Source organism: Myotis lucifugus, unplaced genomic scaffold (assembly GCF_000147115.1).
Source record: "Myotis lucifugus unplaced genomic scaffold, Myoluc2.0 scaffold_188, whole genome shotgun sequence".
NCBI lineage: Eukaryota > Metazoa > Chordata > Mammalia > Chiroptera > Vespertilionidae > Myotis > Myotis lucifugus.
The window spans coordinates 271484-291906 of NW_005871236.1; the positions used below are offsets into that span (position 1 = coordinate 271484).

General features: G+C 44.7%; 1 protein-coding gene across 4 annotated transcripts in view; it reads right to left on the bottom strand.

The window, feature by feature from the left end:
• Positions 1–715: 715 nt before the first annotated feature.
• The window catches only part of ZBTB20 (zinc finger and BTB domain containing 20), a 294745-nt gene continuing 275037 nt past the window's right edge, over positions 716–20423 (bottom strand). For all 4 annotated transcript variants that reach the window (XM_014462714.2, XM_014462713.2, XM_023760656.1 and 1 more), the window contains 2 exons: positions 15658–17262; positions 716–1462 (listed from right to left, as the gene is read on the bottom strand). In XM_014462714.2, the coding sequence (XP_014318200.1) occupies positions 1041–1462; positions 15658–17242 (2007 nt within the window). In that variant the 5' untranslated portion in view covers positions 17243–17262 and the 3' untranslated portion in view covers positions 716–1040. The remainder of the gene's footprint in view (positions 1463–15657; positions 17263–20423) is intronic.

The window sequence follows — 20423 nt, forward strand, 5'->3', positions numbered from 1 at the left end:
CAGCATTCTATCTGGTAAACGTCACTTTTGCCCCTCTATAAAATTTTGAATTAAAAAAGCCTCAAGAACTTTTTATTATTCCCCCCACCCTCCATTTCTCTTTCTCTTCCACAAGAATATATCCTGACACTTTTTTTTTGTTTTTTTTTTGCAAAGATTGTTGGAAATAATCCTTCTCTTGTACCTAGAAACATAGGTGCAAACCTCTGATATCTTTGTTTTATCTGCATTCCTGCCTTTCATGAAAGTCCCTCTTGATTGTGCTGAGGCTGTGGCTCAGCAAAGACACTGAATAAATACGATAGCCACTGTTGCTTGATGCTTGTCCAAGTCTTCCTGGCTTCTGCTGAAAGGGGGGGCATGGAGGAGGTGGGCTGGGGTGTGTGGGCCCAAGCGGAATCTGGGGGAGAAGCCTGCCATTCCCCTTTCCCACATCACCAAACCCACTGCCCCTTCCCACCTCCACAGCCCTTTTATGAAATCAGACAACATGGTAGGTGGAAAACAGCAGGGCCTTTCCTCTGGGTTTTCAACCAGAAGTGATATTCCACAGTTTTAACTGGTTACTGTGAAGTCCAAGTGGCCAGAATTGTGAAAATGTCCACTGAAACACTGCAAGCGGTGTACTTAAAGACAGTCGGCCTTTTAGATTTCGGTATATATTTTTGTAGTGCTCTTCACAAGTGAAAAAAAAATTTTTTTTTAAATTTTTTAAAAAAGATTTTTTTTGTAAAGAAGGGTTGTATTTAGAGGCCAGTAGCTAGAGATCCAACCAGTGGACCCCTTGAAGCACTACCAGGCCTTAAGGCCACCATCCGAGGGAGGCCGGGAAAACTATTATTCACCCGAGCCTCCGGAAATGTAATGTACCAGCAGGCAAAAAACAGTTCTTCATGTAGTACAAAACGAAACGAAACAAAAACAAAAACAAGAAAGTAAAAATGAAACCAAAACATTTCTTAAATTCTAGTGCCATAGCTTTTTTTTGTTGTTTGTTTTTTGTTGTTGTTTTGTTCATAAGAAAGAGAGAAAGATATTACTTATCCGTCAGACACATGCATCCTCATGTGGTCGTTGAACTGCTCGATTTGGTCAAACTTTGCTGGACAGACGGAGCAGACGTAAGTGGTCCCCTCCGTGCAGGCCACCACACCTGGGGGGCCAGCGCGGGCTCCCGGGGCTGTGCCCGTGGGAGGGGTCCCGTTACTGGCACTGTGCAGGGCCACGTGTCGCTCCAGGAGGGTCTTGTGGGAGAACTTCTTTTTGCAGATGTAGCACTCATAGGACTTCTCCCCCCGGTGGAGGCGCATGTGCACATTGAGCGAGCTCTTCTGGGTGAAGCGCTTGTTGCAGATGCTGCACTGGTATGCCCTCACTCCTGTGTGTGTCACCATGTGCTTGATAAGGTAATCCTTTAAGGAGAAGGAGCGCCAACAGATGCTGCATTGGTGGGGCTTCTCACCTGTTGAGGTGGGAACAGACAGCAGGCAGGACAGAGCGAGACATAGCGAGGGAGGGAGAAAGAGACAGAAAAACAAGACAACAAAAAACAAAAACAAAAAAATTAAAAAAATAGTCTGATTCATTAATGGATCCCTCTTGATTGGAAAGATCCAGTCCTTCCTGGCCTCTTGTGTGCTGAGAAACCTTGCTTTAAGGTGATGCCAGGGAAGTCTAGAGTTTCCTGTTTCCCTGTGTCAGAAATGGCTTTCTTGGAAAGCTACAAGACATTCCCCACTAAAAATCTTCCAAGGTCATCCTGTGGAGAAAAGGAAGGGCTACTTTAAGGGGGTCATTTTCAGTGTCATCATTAGGGGATTTATATGTGTTTCCCATTAACATTATCAAAAAATATACGAACTAAGAGAGAGGGAAGATTTTTGGAGACATGGGGTTCTCTACAATCTTTGGGAACTAAGCACAGTGATCACGTAGCTCACCTCTCCATTTCCAGTATTCTATTCAGTAAACACGCTCGTGCCTTGATTTTAGGCCTGGCAAACATTGGCCAACACAGGAATAAGTCATTTGAAGAGCTACACTTGCAAGTTTATCTAGTTTAGATGGAAAGCTTCCTAAAACACAACTTAAGAGTTAATTGGCTCTTCTGTCTTGACTTCACTGAACTGCAGATAGGCCTCATCTGGTGTGGAGGTTGGGTAGGTGGTGAACAACACGATGCTCTCAAATGGTCCTGCTCCAATCCAGGCCCCAACATATGGCCCACCACTCTGATAAACCTCCCAATGCCTCTGAGGTACACAGTCCTACTTACCTCACGGTGCTGGTGTTGACATAAAAAAAACACCACATGTGAAATCACTTTGCAGACCACCAAGAGTGGTGTGGGAATACTTGCACGGTATTCTTATTACAGCACTACCCTCCCTCTCTCCACTGCCCATTAAATGTTTCCATATGCTTTTTGTGAACTCTTGGGTCAATTTTAAAAATAGTTTTCTCCTTTACTCTGAGTCTGTTGGCTGGAACTCTTTCCCCTCAGTTTACTGCTTTGGTTTGCTGTTGACTTAAGAAACCAAACTATTGAGCATGTGAAAAACAGTAAGGTAAGTATGAGTATTGTCAATGAATGGCCACACGAGGTGTTCTGATCTAAGTAAAGTCCATAGACCCGTGACATCTCTTTGGATAAATAGGGACTTGTTTTTCTTGTTAGTACTGTTTGTTCTCAGCTCTGCTCTTGACAGGTGAGATGAACTACATTACGGTGTTTCTATCTCCCACATAATTTCTGATTGTCCACCTCAGAGAATAAAGCCCTTTTTCTCTTCCACAATCGAGCCGAAAGACCCCAAAGCCTTTGAAGTTCTTAAAGGTAATATTTTTTTTCTTTTTTTTAAATATATTTTTTTATTGATTTTTTACAGAGAGGAAGGGAGAGGGCTAGAGAGTTAGAAACACCGATGAGAGAGAAACATGGATCAGCTGCCTCCTGCACACCCCCTACTGGGGATGTGCCCGCAACCAAGATATATGCCCTTGACCGGAATCGAACCCGGGACCTTTCAGTCTGCAGGCCGACGTTCTATCCACTGAGCCAAACCAGTCAGGGCTAAAGGTAATATTTTAACATCTGGACAATGCATCAAGGTAGGGAATCTATGTCTTAAATTTGAGTTATCTTCAATTAAAATTTGCACCTCTGTGTTTCCATTTCCCCCCATTATGCGTCATAGTAATAATGGCGATGAAAACACTCACCATGTATTGGGTGCTTAATATGTGCCAGACTCAGTGTTGGTGCTTTACGCTCATGATCTGTTTTATGAAAGTTTATCCTACCAGACAGCTTCTTCATTGTGTTTGTAAGCATAAAAGGATATGTTTCAAAGCACACGATCGTAAGAAATGGCTGTTTTGTTCAGGAATTACTCCACAAATTTCTTAATTTCATGGACCTTTGCACTCTTTTTCCTTTACTTATTCACAAACATTTTGGCCTGCTGCCTGCTCTTCTCAACTCTCTTCTGATTGCCTTTCCCATTTTCTTAATGTTGGGACAGAATGATCCATAGGACCACAGGGTTAGAAGAGAAACATTTGTTTCACTTTTAGACTAAAATGAGGGAATTTCAGGAAGCCTCATTCCTAAATGAAGAGTTCTGCCTCAGCATGGTATTTATTTACATAGATACATTTTTTTGAAATGAGAGACTCTAGGGGGGAGAGTCATGCCTGTTATTTTTAGTTGAAATGTTTCTGTCAGCTGTAAACACGTTTGGAACTCTCGCTGGTCTTTGCCTTCCTGGAGCTCTCGGGACACTTTCTAGAGGCCATGACAGGCCAGCCAACTATCTTTAAAACATGTCCACCTGTCACCTTTAATGGGACACACGCCTTCTTAGGTTCCAGATGGCATTTGGCTGCTAGGAAGTTAAAATTTTGTCTATGTTAAAGAGCTCTCACTCCTTGAAACTTTTACCTTCTAGTGCGTTTTTCCTCCAGGCAAGGTCACTGGTGAAGGCTTTTTACTTTCACACCCTTCTCATCTGCCTGTAAGTTGTTTCTTCACAGTTGTCAGCTTTCCTTTCATAGCACAGATCTGTATGTAGTTTGCATGCACTGAGTGTTGTTTTGGCAGTTAGTTACCTGTGCAACCCTGGGCTTTCCCAGTGTCTTCATCTCTCTGGGTGTGTGTCCCTTCTGAAAGTGAGGAGCGGGACGGAACCTCTGTCATGGTCCTTTGCAGATTTGGTGGCCACCGCAGTCCACCACCCCTGAGGACTCATCAGTGTATGACCTGAGCGCAACCTGCTTAAATCCCTCAGTGCATCCACAGTTCTGCATTTTAAATGGGGCAAAGTGCCTGCCACAGAAAATGGTATCACAGTTAATGAGGAGACATGTTTGCAAAGTAAGCACTTGGGAGCCCCTTGGAGGAAAGGGACTGTCTTGCTAAATGGGGTGTATTTTTAGAGTAGTCGGGTATCCACAAATTTCATTTCTATATGTTTGGATTTGAAACAATATCACTCAGTGGAAATGGTAATATTTTTCCTTTCCATTATTTCCCTGCATGTTACTTATAGCAATCCCACAGGGGCTTTCAGCATTGTATATGGCAGGGATGTGGTCTGCTGGCTGTTGCTTTGGGTGGAGAATTGAAGTTAAGATGAGTGGTGGTGGATAGTTTTCCAGGCCAGAAATGACAAGTCCGATTTGTTAGATTCAAAGCAAAAACAAAACAAAACAAAAAACCTAAAACACCACACCATGAAGTACAAAACAGACACTAGAATTATAATGTGAGGGGGAAGCTCACATAAGCCCCTTAGCTTTAAAATGATCCACTTTGAGGCTAATCAGATGTAGGAGTCAGATATGAATTCAATTTCCTTGGCTGGTGACTCGGGCATGTTACTTAACCTCTCTAAGCCTCAGTTTCCTTATCTGTAATTTGAGAATAATACAGTAAGTACCTGTCTTGTGAAGGTATTTTGAAAATTAAAGAGATAAGGCACTTAGCACAGAGTATGTGACCATTTTAAGAAAAATTCAAATGTTCCCTTTGGCACAAAGGAACTGATGATAAATGAACCCAGTGGAGAAACGGACTGGGTGGTGTGGGGAAGCCAACTCAGGATTTGGAAAACAATGTGTCAGATAGTCAATACTGTACTACGTAATTCAGAGTTAAAGGTATATAGACTATTCTCAGTTACTTATGCTCATGGAGAGAAGTGGTGCCATGAATAAAATGTCAGCAATTAGCACAGACAGAGGATTTCTTATCAAGCAACAACTGAGCTCTGGGGATGGAGAAACCAGACAGCAATCAGAGGAATCGAGGTTGGGGGGGGGGTGCAGTGTCCTTTACTAGTCTTTACTATTCCAATGATGGGAGGGTGGTGAATGCATAACTTTTCTCTCTTTTTTGATGCATGTTCTCTAAAGATCCACTTTTCAGTTCCTTCTCATGCACCAGCACTGACACTACTTTACCACCACTGGGGAGGGAGTGAAGAGAGAGAGAGAGAGAGAGAGAGAGAGAGAGAGAGAGAGAGGAAGAGAGAGAGAGAGAAAGGAAGAAAGATACTGTTAGGTTAATAGATACAGAGAGTCTGCCCAAAGTTCAAGTAAAAGATATCCTAATGGGCTCAGCCACCCCAATTCTGAATAGTGACCTCTATATTGGGGGCTCAATAAGAACCCATTTATTCTGCTAATTCTTTCTCATTCTAACTAGGCTTTTCCTGGGCTGCAGAAAGGAAAGTGAATACTTTTCTGAGCACTGTTCCCACCTGTCTCTCTCATTCTCTAGGCTTCCCCATCATCTTCTCTGGCACAGCACCTCCTCAGATAAGCACCGTGAGGGGTCAGAAGACCAAACCTGGGTGCGTGGTGAGAGAGCGGGCATCAGGGAAGGTGGCTATGGGCAAGGAAAGCAGAAGGGTTCCTGAAATTACAGGTCCTCTGAATGGGGAAAGTCAAGATTGGAGCAGAAAATGGGAAAGGTTCAGTGACAACATGGAAAGGTGCTCAGAGGGAATCAGCCCTCACTGACTGCAGAGTCTGCTCTTTACTGAGAAGTCCAGTTGGTGATGGGCCTGCACAACTGAGGTGTAAACTGCCTGCCAGCCTTTCTCTCTAGTTCCGGGGTGCAACCCAGTGCCAGCTTGGTCTACGAAACTCTGCTGGGGGAGGGGCATTGCCTCTTGGGGACACACTGCATTCCCAAAACATCAGTGGCTTTAATAATAACTAAAATATTTTGGTGTTAAGCAGAATTTGGAAGATCTCAGGGAATTTCACCCATATTACTTGACTTTTCTTACAATTTTAGGAGTGGGCTAGATATTAACCTCCCCAGAAGATGGTATCTCCATTAGAGAGGTATAGTAACATCCTGAAGGTCACTCAACAAGTCAGTAATAGCTGAGAGTATGATCCCAGCCAGCCCAGGCAATTTCCTGCTCTCTGGATTCTGCTGCAAAATGTATGATGCTGCTGTAATACATAACATAGATGTTCCTAAATGGTTTGATAACTTACATCATTTATAGTTAAGTGCTTTTACATAAATTATGTTATTTGGGTCTCAGAGCAACTATGTAAAGTAACTACTATTAAGATCTGTATCTTATGTGACAGAAATCTGAGGCTCAGATTGATTATGGAATTTACTTAAAGTCACTCAGTCAAAAAGTGGTAAAACTAGCGCTTTCTTTTAAAAAAAAATATTTTATTGATTTTTTACAGAGAGGAAGGGAGAGGGATAGAGAGTTAGAAACATCGATGAGAGAGAAATATCGATCAGCTGCCTCCTGCACACTCCCCACTGGGGATGTGCCTGCAACCAAGGTACATGCCCTTGACCGGAATCGAACCTGGGACCCTTCAGTCCGCAGGCCGACGCTCTATCCACTGAGCCAAACCGGTTAGGGCAAAAACTAGCGCTTTCTTACTTCAAACTTTATACTCATTCATTATTCCACAGCTTGATATAATTAAAAACCCAACCTCTGTTTGAGAATTATCATTTTGTTATTTTGATTTCACTATTCTTATTCTATTGATGACATTGTTATGTTACTATCCTTGCTATATCTATTTATATCAAGTTCATGCTGAAATTGCTGAGCTTCTTAAAGTAAAAAGATTATCATCTGTGCAGAGGACACTAATGGGCTAAAAACCACTGAATGGGCTATTGATAAAATAATTCTGAAAAAGACCCAAACATCTACCATTTGTTGGTGAAGAAAACATAAGCGGGAACACAGACACAATATATTCCCTAGCAAATAAAAATGAAAAAGGAGAAAAGAAAAAGAAATTCAAGCCTTGCTGAGAAAATAATGCATTCATGTACACGTTCCTTAAATTAAATTCTTCTGGACATTTCTGAACATTCACTCATTTACTCAACAAATATTTTTTAAGCAACTACATATGCTAACCTATATTCATTATAGATTTTAAAGTGAAAAGTCTTAAGGTTAGGTTTTAAAATAAAGTTCTACCTGGATAGCATTGCCAGATAAAATACATGACACCCAGTAAAAGCTGAATTTCTGATAAACAATGATTTTTTAGTCTGTCACAAATATTGTATGAGACATACTTAGACTAAAAAATACTTACTGTTTATCCAAAATTCAAATTTCACTGGGTATCCTGTATTTTTTGTTGTTGCTGAGTTTGATAACCCTAGACCTAGTGGTAAATAAATATCTTGAATGACATCTTGGTCAGCCTTATTATATGTGCAATTTGTTATATAGAGCAGTAAGAACAAAAAGAACATGATATATGAAACATGTTCACATCCACAAAGAGATCAATATATAAACGAGCAAAGCATTTTTGCATTATTTCTATGGAGGTATGTAACAGAGTAAGTAAACTACTCTAGAAATAGAGCACTTTTCCTTTTGGAAGTGATTTAGACATCATCAGAGAAGAATTTTATTCATTCATTGATCAATATTTGTTGAATGTTTATTGTCTACTAGAGGCCTGATGCACGAAATTCATGCAGGAGTAGGCCCTCCTTCCCCTGGTTGCCAGCACCGGCTTCCCTCTGGCACCCGGGACCCAGGTTTCCCTAGCAACCCTGGCCTCCTCTGGAAGGACTTCTGGTCTAATTAGCATATTACACTTTTATTATTATAGACTAGAGACCCGGTGCACAAAAATTTTTGCACTCGGGGGGAAGGGGGGGAGTCCCTCAGCCCGGCCTGTGCCCTCTCGCAGTCTGGGACCCCTTGGGAGATAACGACCTGATGGCTTAGGCCTGCTCCCGGGTGGCAAAGGGCATGCCCAATCCCTAGGTGCAGCCCCTGGTCGGGCTCAGAGCAGGGCCGATTGGGGAGTTGGGGCGCCGCCCCCTGTCATGCACAGAGCAGGGCGGATTGGGAGGTTGTGATGCCACCCTCAGTCACGCTCAGGGTAGGGCCGATTGGGGGGTTGGGGCACTGTCCCCTGTCACACTCAAGGCAGGGTCCATGGGGAGGTTGCGGTGCCACCCCCTGTCACGCACAGAGCAGGGCCCATCAGGGGGGTTGGGGCTCCGTACCCTGTCACGCACAGAGCAGGGTTGATAAGGGTTTGGGGAGTTCCCCCCTGTCATGCACAGAGCAGGGCCCATCAGGGGGGTTGAGGAGCTCCCCCCGTCACGCACAGAGCAGGGCCCATCAGGGGGTTGGGGAGCTCCCCCCTGTCACGCACAGAGTAGGGCCGATAGGGGAGTTGGGGCACCGCCCCCTGTCACACACAGAGCAGGGCGGATCAGGGGGTTGGGGCGCCACTCTCTATCACCCACAGAGCAGGGCCGATCAGGGGGTTGGGGCGCCGCCACTCTCACACTCAGGGCAGGGCCGATGGGGAGGTTATGGCTCTACCCCGTCACACACAGAGCAGGGCCCGTGGGGGGGGGGGGTTGGGGCACCGCACCCTGTCACACACAGAGCCGCCGGGTGATCAGGGGGTTGGGGAGCTCCCCCCTATCAGGCACAGAGCAGGGCTGATCAGGGGGTTGGGGCGCCTTCCCCTGTCACGAACAGAGCAGGGCGGATAGGGAGGTTGTGGCCCCACCCCCTGTCACACACAGAGCCACAGGGCGATTAGGGGGTTTGGGCGCTGCCCCCTGTCATGCTGATCCCGGTGCCAGGAGGCATATTACCCTTTTACTATATAGGATAGAGGCCTGGTGCATGGGTGGGGGCTGGCTGGTTTGCCCTGAAGGGTGTCCTGGATCAGGGTGGGGGTCCCCACTGGGGTGCCTGGCCAGCCTGGATGAGGGGATGATGGCTGTTTGCAGCTGGTGACACACCCTTCAGGGTGGGGGTCCCCACTGGGGTGCCTGGCCAGTCTGGGTGAGGGTCTGAGGGCTGTTTTCAGGCTGGCGGGTGACTGAAGCTCCCAAACGCTCCTTTTTTTCTTTCTTTTTTATTCTGGGCCAAGGCCTCTGCTGCTGAAAGCAGGTATCTGGTTTGTTTCGGTTCTATAATCGAAACACTGAATCATCTCCAGCTCTGAGATCCCGGCCGGCTGAAAGCTGGTTTCTGGGGTTTTATTTAGCTTCTATATTTGTTACAATGTTTCAAACTGCCAGCTCAGAGGCCGGCAAGGCAGGCGGGGAACGTTGGAGTCCTCCTTCACTGAAGCAAGCAAGCCTCATGTTCGCTTCCAGCTGCCTGGCTGCTGGCCGCCATCTTGGCTGGCAGTTAATTTACATATCGCCCTGATTAGCCAATGGGAAGGATAGCAGTCGTACGCTAATTACCATGTTTCTCTTTTATTAGATAGGATAAGGTATTACGCTGAGTATATTTGAAGTATAAGATATATATATATATACTAGAGGCCCGGTGCACAAAAATTTGTGCACTCAGGGGGGGGGTCCCCCAGCCCGGCCTGTGCCCTCTCACAGTCTGGGACCCCTCGGGAGATAACGACCTGCTGGCTTAGGCCTGCTTCCAGGGGGCAGAGGGCAGGCCCAATCCCTAAGTGCAGTCCCTGGTCAGGCTCAGAGCAGGGCCCATTGGGGAGTTGGGGCGCCGCCCCATCATGCACAGAGCAGGGTGGATCGGGAGATTGCAATGCCACCCTCAGTCACGCTCAGGGTAGACTGATTGGGGGGTTGGGGCCACCGCCCCCTGTTACACTCAAGGCAGGGTCAATGGGGAGGTTGCGGCGCCACCCCCTGTCACGCACAGAGCAGGGCCGATCAGGGGGTTTGGGCGCTGCCCCCTGTCACGCTGATCCCGGTGCCGGGAGCCTCGCTGCTCCACTGATCCCGGTGCCGGGGGGCATATTACCCTTTTACTATATAGAATAGAGGCCTGGTGCACGGGTAGGGGCTGGCTGGTTTGCCCTGAAAGGTGTCCTGGATCAGGGTGGGGGTCCCCACTGGGGTGCCTGGCCTTTCTGGGTGAGGGGCTGAGGGCTGTTTTCCGGCTGGCAGGTGACTAAAAGCTCCCAACTGCTCCTTGTTTTCTTTTTTTTTTTTTTTTATTCTGGGCCAGCTTTAGCTCTGAGGCCTCGCTGCTGAAAATATCGATACAATGTTGTGGTCCGGGGCTGACTGAAAGCCGGTTTCTGGGGTTTTGTTTAGCTTCTTATTTGCAACATAGTAATAGTTGCTTAGAGTTGCAGCTGAGAGGCCGGCAAGTTAGGCAGGGAATGTTGGAGTTCACAGTCACTGGAGGAAGCAAGCCTCCCTGCTCGCTTCAGTGCATGTCTGCCGGCTGCCATCTTGGCTGACAGTTAATTTGCATAAGGATATGCTGATTAGCCAATGGGAAGGGTAGCGGTCGTACTCTAATTACCACGCCCAATTACCATGTTTCTCTTATATATATATATATATATATATATATATATATATATATATCTATCCTATCTATCTATCTTTATGTATCTTTTACAGATATATAATTATATATAAAGTTGTTTCTGTTCTCACAGAGTTTACATTCTAATGGGAAGGTGTAAAGACACCCACATAATGGAAAAATAGGTCAGCCTGTTACGTGACAGAAGGAGTACTTGTGCCACGGTACTTGGGCAGTTTGAGAAACTTAGCTCACCTCTTATATGAGAGATACTTGCTTCCATAATGAAGTCAAGCTGCTATCCATAACTCCATGTTACTTTTTCCAAACACATGGATTCTTATGAGTGGTATTTTAGAGAACAATGCTGTGTAACAAAGGCATCCAGATGCCATCCTCCTGATCACCTATAGACCATCTAGGGAAGTGATTCTGAACTTGTGAAGCAGGGCTCATTAAAACATATTCTGGGCCCCATTCCCAGAAGTTCTGATGCAGATCTGGGTTGGACCAGAGAACTTGCATGCAGCTGGCATGGGCTCACACTTCCAGAACCAAAGTTATCCTTGATTTTTCCCTGTTGCTTGCCTTCCAATCCACACTGACACCTCCATGTCCCCAGTCTTTCCCTCTCATCCCCATTCCTCTGATTTTTGTTTTTTTCTCTTGGGAGGAAGCATAGAGGAGTCCTGCTTTGTTCCACGGGAGGATGTTTTGTGTTATCTTTGTTTTTTTCTCTGATTACCCTAACTCTTGGTGTCCTTCCTCACACATTTTATAAAGATGCCTTAAAGTGAACCTGGAAACTCCTAGAAGAGATGAAGTCCTACTATAGTTTGTTTGGCAGAAGAAAGAGCAATTAGGTGAGAGATTTTCTTTTACTCTTAAAATTATCCTTAAGAACTCAGGGAAAAAATGTTCATTTTATGAAGGCAGTTCAAGGGAAACCTAAGGAGTATCACATTGCCTCAGTATTTGAATTCCATGGAGGAAGGAAACACGTTGAGAGCTTATTATTCAGAGGTTGGATACAGTCAAAGAAACTTAATGTCTCCTGGGAGGAGGGGATAAAGTAATAATGATGATAATCTTTTTTTAACATTAAGTAGTACTTTACCTTTCATGAAAAGCTCTCCCATGCATCATACCTTTACAGCTACTCAAATGGCAGGCAAATTATTATTTCCATTTTAAACTCAAAGAAACTGAGGGTTATGAAATTAAGTGGCTTGCGTAAGGCCACAATTAGAGGAACCAAACTCAACCCAAATAATCTAATTCCAGTACAATCATCTTTCACTTATGTACTCACTCTATGTTTTAGTATTATAATCATTTTGGAATATGCTTTATAACCAGGACTTCCTTGGTTCTCTAAGGTAGAGCTTTACTCCAAAGTAAATACCATAGACTACTTATTTGTCTCAAACACTTCCTTTCAATGAATATGTGGATCATTAACATACAGCTACACAGAATTTTACTTGGAATCCAATTTCAAAATTGATTTTCTGCAGTTGTTGAAAGCAAGTATCACTTACATTAAACCTTGGAGCTACTGAAATGCAAAGCCAGTTACCATGCATAGCAGTTGTGATGCCAAGGATCCACATTTCTTTTCGTTGAGCTCTGTTAATATTCTTTATTGGCAGGATTCTTTTCGTTAGACTACAGGTAAGAACACAAAATCCATTCCTACTCTTCCAGGTATCCCCAGTACTTCCTAGAGTCTTTCTAGACCAACATTTGGACTTTTTGCTCTAAATTTTTATCATTTCTACTGGGCTTCTGTGAAGTTGAGAGGCCCCACTTTTGTGATGTTTTCCCAAGAAATTTAAGAGAACTTTGTTTTAAAATGTGGGCCACAGGGAATCCAGGTCCTGCATTACTTCCATAGACCAGACTGTCTTGCCTTTTGAAAATCTCGACCACTTATTCTTAAACTTTGTTAGTTAGGTTATGGTCTCTTCAGTGAGACAAAGTCTGGATAGATAGATGGTCCTTCCGAACTGACATTCCAAATAATTCTGGGATGAAAGAGAAGAGTGTTGTTTCTTTTAAATGAGGTGCTAGAGTGATATATGTACATTATTAATTGTTCTCAGATGTGGCCAAGCTATACACACCAATACAAACACCTTCATAATTTACTGAGGACTCTCATAATTTACTACATATCCAAAGGCTACACTTTAAGCATTACTTAGATTTATAAAATGCTTTTACTTATAGCTTTTGAACCTATGATGCATAAATGTGCAAACCCATTGCTGGTTTTCTTATGGGCAAATCTAATTATTTGGGTTAACCACGGAATTCTCTGGTGAATCCATTGGATAAATGTGTTTATGCACCAAAAAGACAATTTCTGGTAGTACACTGAAAATTTTATGTTGCAAATTAAAGCCTTATTTCAATATGTTATCTACTAGAATGTGTGAATTTCATCTCTGCTAGGTCTACTGGAAGAGATGCACAGGAGAATAGAAATGTTTTTTCAAGGCCAGCAAAGTCAAGTTTGGCTAAGAAGAAACTTCCACAAATGGTTTCTTTTTGCCCTTAATCCTTAGTTTTATGGTTTATAAGACAGCTATTTAGAGAAGGAAAGAACATAAACTATGTGAGAGTACTCTGTAAACCATAAATTGCCACATAAATAAAAATATTACTATTTGGTTAATTTACCAAATAATGATGATACCCATACCACATGAAAAATTTCCTTGGTTGATCTCAGGTTATTAGCGCATTCACATTTGCCCCAAGTAAACATCATGACTCACCGCTACCTGATTTTCTTCCTAAATTCAGCAGAGAATCAGTATGTTCTTTAAGAGGTGTGAAAACTGTCACCTTTAAAAACAACTCATTTGCATAAAGGTACGTACATGACGTCCTGACTTAAGTTGAACTGCAAAGAAGGAAAAGTTCACCTTAATGTTCTAGTGTAGCTGCTCCCTTCCTTGTTGTGCACCTGGTCTCAGTGTCTGTTGCTCTGGCTATTCTTGCTAGCGGATCTGAGAAACAAGGTTGCTTTGAGGAGCTAATTTGATTGCATGTATTGTATGTAATTCAACGTGTAACTTTCTCCTGGCAACGTATTTGTCATTTAACAGGGATATTCTGGAAACAGAGGTTTACCAGAAGAGTGACTCTCATAATCAGAATTTCAAAAATAGTGATCATTGTTGGAAAAGGTATTTTTTAGGGATAAGAGACTCTATGAGAAATCTTATCACATATGTGGTCCCTAATATGAAAGATATTCGTGGTTCTTGCTTCTATGTCTGTCCCATTTTGGAGCTAGGAAAGAGCACTAGCTGGGAGGCCATATCTTAGCTCTAGAACAGTGGTTCTCAACCTTCCTAATGCCGCGACCCTTTAATACAGTTCCTCATGTTGTGGTGACCCCCAATTTCATTGTTACAAATTGAACATAATTAAAGCATAGTGATTAATCACAAAAACAATATGTAATTATATATGTGTTTTCCGATGGTCTTAGGCGACCCTTGTGAAAGGGTCGTTCGACCCCCAAAGGGGTCACGACCCACAGGTTGAGAACCGCTGCTCTAGAATCAGAATCCAGGGAAGAAATACCATCTTGTCCAACTACTCACCTGATGACTGAATCGCTTCTACAACATCCTTAGAAAGTGATCATTCATTCTCTCCTTGAACACCTCTAATTATAGGAACTCACTCCCTCTGGAGGCTGTCTATCCCATCTTAGAGCGGCTCTGACTGTCAACAGTCATTTTATTTTGTGGAAAGAATCTCCTTATTGTTTCCAGTCATTGGTCCAGTTCTACCTTTGGCCCCAAACAAAACAAGCTTACTCTTTCTTCCCTCCCAATCATTTACATAAACTTAATAGTGCTAACAACAGCTATCACTTACAGAGTGCTTATGTGTTAGGAATTATTTTTAATAACTTCATTACAGATTAATTCATTTAACCCTAAAAACAGCACTAAATTAAAGATCTATCACTACTGTTGCCATTATATTGACGAGGACACTGGAGTATAGAAAGGTTAAGTAATTTTCCCAGGGTGACAAAGTTCAGTAGACACTAAATCTAAATTCAAACCCAAGCAATCTGGCTCCAGAGTTCCAGCTTAACTACTACATTATGCTGTCCTTGAAGCTGGACTGAGGATGGCTTATATGATGCTCTGAGTCTTCTTTTCTGCAGTCTGAGCATCCCAGGCCCTTCAACTGTGATTCATATGCTAAGGCTTTGCGTCCCTAGTCACACTCCTCTGAATTAGTCTATTATTCTTTTAAAAGGTAGTACCCAGAACAGACTGTGGTCTCTAGATGTTGAAATGGAGAATAAGCAATAGAAAATAGAGTGAGTCTATCACTCTTCTTCATTTCAGGGACCACAAATGCAGCTTAAGCTTGCATCAACCTTGCTGTGGCCTCTTCAAGCTAATGGTTCATATAGAACTTACTGCAGACTAAAACCCTCATTCCTGCTCTACTTAATGACTTTTGTCTGTAAAATGAGGTTATTGCAGTATAGGATCTCCAAGGACTTTTCCAGTTATAAGCATCTTGAGTCAAAGTTCAATGTATTTAAAGGATGTTGTGCCTGTAAATTCTTTATCAGGCTTTTCCCCATTTGGCCTTTCTCCGAAAGGGTTTCTGTGAGTTTGTCTTTTGGTGGCAGGATGCTTTGTTTCTATGATGGGGGCACAGTTAGGACTTCTAAAGGATGGCTTATAGTGGCGTCTCCTTAAAAATCTGAAATGTGACTCCAAACCTTCCCTTCTACCTGCTGTCCTGCCCCTCCCTTCCCACTGTCCCCTCACACCCACCCACTGCCAGATTTCCGGGGGCCTGCACTCACCTGTGTGGACAAACATGTGCTTGACGTAGTTCTGTTTGGCGGTGAAAGTCTTGTTGCAGAGAGTGCACTCGTAAGGCTTTTTTTCGCCCTGCCCACTGGCTGTGCTGTGGCCTGCAGATGGGGCCAGGGGCTGTGGCGCTGGCAGCTGTGCAGTAAAGGTGGACAGGCCGGGCTGGGACACTGTCACAAACTGGGTCTGCTGACCTGTCAAGGGTTGTGGCAGGCTGAAGAGGAAAGGCTTGGGGCCGCTGCCTGCGGGCTGGGTAGTGAAGAGGGCCGGCAGGTAGGTGTTGCCGGCTGTGCCAATGACCTGTGTGTTGCTGGTCAAGGTCAGAGGCATCCTCAAGTTGCTGGTGAGGGTTTCTGTCTGGCGTAAGTAGAGCTGGGTACCTGGCAATGGCTGCCCGATGGACGTGTTGACCGAAGGCTGCTGCAGGACGCTCTTGTCGGAGCTGTTGCTGACAGTGATGACAGTGTTGTCCATCTCCGCCTCATTGCTTCTTTCTGGAGAGGAGGCGCCTGTCTCTAGCTGGTGTGGCTGTGCACTGCCCTCTGCAGCGGCTTCCGAAGCCTGCTCAGGTTGGGCGGGCTCAGCCTGGCCATCCCGCGCCACCCCAGGCCCGAACTGCTGCTCCACGGAGTCGGGCTCGGTGCCTATGGAGGAGCTGACGCCCGAGTCGAAGCTTTCACCCTTGGGCTCACTCTCGGTGCCCTCGGCCTGGTCAGTGTCTTCCGTGCATTCCTCGGACTCATTGCGTTCCAGGATCTGCACCCTTTGCTGCCCATAGTAGTCGTAATCGTCCTCCATCTCCTGCTTGATGTGGATATTGCCGACCAGGGTCTGGATGCGCACGGGCCGGGGCTGCTTGCGGCAGTGCGTGGTCTCGGGGGTGGTGGACAGGTAGCGCTCCATCTGCTGCGAGCGCTCATGGATGCGCGTGATCCAGCTGGGGTCTTCCATGTGGTGGTCGCGGGGCAGGCCGAGCGCGGTCTCGTGGTGGCTGACCACCGCGCCGCTGTAGAAGGAGCGCTCGCCGCTGCCGTTCTGCATGGAACACGCGTAGAGCGCCGAGTAGATCCTGTCCACGCTGTGCTGAGAGTGGCTCTGCAGGTAGCCAGACTCCGTGTCGCTGCTCTGACCCGATGTGCCTGACTCAGGCGTGCCCCGCGGAGTGTCCTGGCCTGAGTCCTGGATCCCCGGGAACACATCGCCCACATTCTGGGACACGATGCGCGTGCACTCATCGATGACTGTTTTAATCTGCAGGATGCTGGCGGCCGTGAGGATCTGCAGGGCTTCTGACTGCGAGACTCGCAGCACGCCGCTGTACATGAAGTCAATGAGCTTCTGCACCGACTGCACCGACACCACGGACGGGATCTCGATGTCGCTGTAGCCCAGCAGCAGCTTGTCCTGGAAGAAGGGGCTGCCGGCGGCCAGCACGCAGCGGTGTGCGCGCAGCATGCTCCCGTGGATGCGCACCGTCACGTCACAGAAGTGGCCACGGTTGCGCTGCTCGTTGAGGGTCTCGAGCACGGAATTGCTGAAGTTGTGAAGGTTGATGCTGTGAATGCGCTCGGTCATCCCCTTGCAACTGATGTCACCTGCGCGGCAAGACAGACACAAAACAGAGCGTGGGTCAGAGCTAGCTGCTCAGGTGGGAAATGCTCATGGCTCCTAGAAGCACTCCCTTGGCAGACACAAAAGGGCTCTGTGGGAGATGGACAGGATTTGCACAGAGGTCACGCTTCAGGTATGATGTCCTATGGGAAGAAGTCCTTCAATTGTGCCCCAACAGTGTCCCAGCTATTTGGGGGTATTGAATCAAACTAAGAACTGGAAGACTTATTCTCAAGGAACAGTACTACGTTGGACAGGCCTAAGTCCATGTCCTTTGGGAAAGCTTATATTTTCCCCAACTTATCAAAGTTCCTTATTTTATTCATAAACTACCATAATAGTCATAGTAAAAAATAAATGTCCTTGCTGTTAATTTATGTGGCATATTCCCCAAACCCACACCATGTATACAAAGATTCTTGGAAAAGTCAACCAAGACTAAGATGTTCACCCAACAGCTGCTACCACATTTTCCAAGAGAGGGATGAGTTATAGAATGCAACCTGCCAGCTGCAGGGGCATTTGCTTTCTGTATCTACAGAACATTCTACCTATGACATTTTTCTTGTCATCTCTGACAATCAGAACTTTCTAGGCTGGCTGTATACCATGTGATGGTTTTCTGAATTTTTGGAGGCTTAATGAGGAAGGAATGTTGAAAAGGTCAGAGATGGCAACATTGATCTGGGAGACTGGCATACTGATCATATTTACATTCCAACTGGGCACTGTGAGAGTGAAAGGAACACTGTTAATAAGTTGGGACAGCAGGACTAAACCAGGAGTGGGATGTCTGAACACCCTAGGTAACTGGGTGCTCCATGTACTTGCTAGAGGGAAATACCAAACACTCTTGGTCGGAAGGCAACGGTCAGCTCTGCAGAGGCAGTGGACAGCCTGACTCATCACCATCTTTATGCCCCAGGCTGTGCAGGTGAGGAATAATGTTAGTGACATTTGCGTCACAGATTGAGAAAGAAAACAGGTGGCTATAACGATCAGTCTTAGGGCTTCCTTCTTTTTCTCTCACCTCTCAAATGGCTCTAAAGAATCCCTCTCTCTAAACCACTCTTCAGTCAGATTCCCCATTCTTGCTTCCTAACTGAATAGACAGCTTGAGAGAGGGAGACCATGTAGGTGGGCTTTCAAAACCAGGTGGCGTAAGTACTACTGACTGTAGGCCTGTGACCCAGCTCCATGTGTCTTGTTGGACAGAACCCCAGAGGTAATGGCCTGCAGACAGCTCCTTGGGGTCTTTCCCCTCTGCCTTAGGAGAGAGAACTTGCACAAGGAAGTCTGAGCTCAGCTAGAGGTTCTATGTTGCTTTACTCAATCTCCTCACGTTGTCCTCACTCAGTCGTGGGACCACATCTTTTTATATAGCCATTCATTTTTTTGGTTCCCATTTTTACATTTAGTCAGCTTCACACATATCCACTTAATGTAATAAATGCCTACAGGCTCTTTGTTCACTCTCAGTGATATGAATTGCACAAGTTTTTACAGAAGAGAATTGCTTCTGTTTCAACTTCCTAAAGTTCCTTCCTAAAATAGTTCATTAGGATATTGTTATTATTTTTTTTCACTCATGTAAAACAAATTTTCTTTGCCAGATTAAAGAATCATGGTGAATCCTCTATAATTGTGTTAATACAAAATATGGCCCCAGAGGGAGGCCCCAATAACCCAGGAAGGAATATTAAGGAGAAAAATCAGCAGACCAAACACCATGCTCTTTTTGAGACCCCCCCATGTATTTGTAGCATGATAATAATAAGAGCAAACTTTTATTTACTTTTTTTTTAACCAGTAGAGCTTACCTTGTGTCAAATCCTATCTACTGGTCTAACTACTATATGTATATTATTTTATTTAATCTTCAGAACAACCCTATGATGTAGGTAATATTTTTAGTTCCATTTTTCAGATGATGAAAGCAGGCCAGAGAAATTAAGAAATTTGCTCAACGTCTGCTAAACCATTTGTAGAAGACCTGCTTCTGGGTCAGGGTTTTGTACGTAGCAGAGCAGCTCCCTTGCTGCGATCTATTGAAAGTCAGCCCTTGACACAAGGGTTTGTAAAAATGAACAAAACAGAAAAAATAGAAATTTGCTCAAGGTCAAACAGGCAGTTGGTGGTAGAGCTGGATTTGAGTCCAGGCAGTCTGGTTCTAGAGTTCATACTCTTATCTCCTTAACTATTTTTGCATGCTTTGCCCCTGAATGAAGTCTGGCCCTTTGATATCCACTGCTGCTGTAAAGCTGTGTGAAAAGGTTTGTCTAGCATGCCCTCCAGCTACTTCTATACATGTCCATGAATTAGCATGACATTCATCTTTGTTGAAATCTTGGGACTCCAACAGAGCCTCAGTTATCTAATAAAGAACATATATTTAAGTTTATAAATGGAAAAATGCAAGAGGTGAAACAACTTGTCTTGGCACTAATATGTAGAGTTTTCTAAATACAATGTTAACATCACCAAGGTCTCTTTCATTTAAGTAAAACCATAACCACTAAAACTAGTTGAGTCTCTGATAAAATCACTATCTCTGAGGGAAGTATCGAATAGCTCCCAGTAGAATGCGCCAGTCAGCTACATGGAGGCTGTGGGCAGCCTGGCCCATTGCTATATTAAAAACTTGGATTGCCCAAAGATCAAGGGCTGTCCTAGTTCTCAGTACAAAGAAGAAGAAACAGACACTGAAAGGGATGAAGAAGGTTACGTTAGAGATGGAAATGGTTAACAGCAAAAACTATCATTATATCACACACACACACACACACAGAGTCTCATGAGGAAAATTCAAATTGCTTGTTTGGCTTTAGTGGTTGAGTCTATCTAAACAATCAGGTAACACTGTAGAGGTGATCACACACACACAATATCTGTTAAATGATCTGAGTTCTGATTATTGCAATAATGGTGTCACCAACTTCATTAAAAACCACAGAGACAAACTCAAACCTGCACTCATATACAACCTGACAAGCCTCTTTGGGTTTTTACAGAAAACCTTTCTAAACATCTCTCGAGTGCACAGTCCTGCATGGCAGTGAGCAGCCATGAAGGGCTGAGTGGGTTTGCTGAAATGGGAACAGATGCAATGGGGGACCCTGGCTCTCCATTCAAGCGCGTCTCGTTC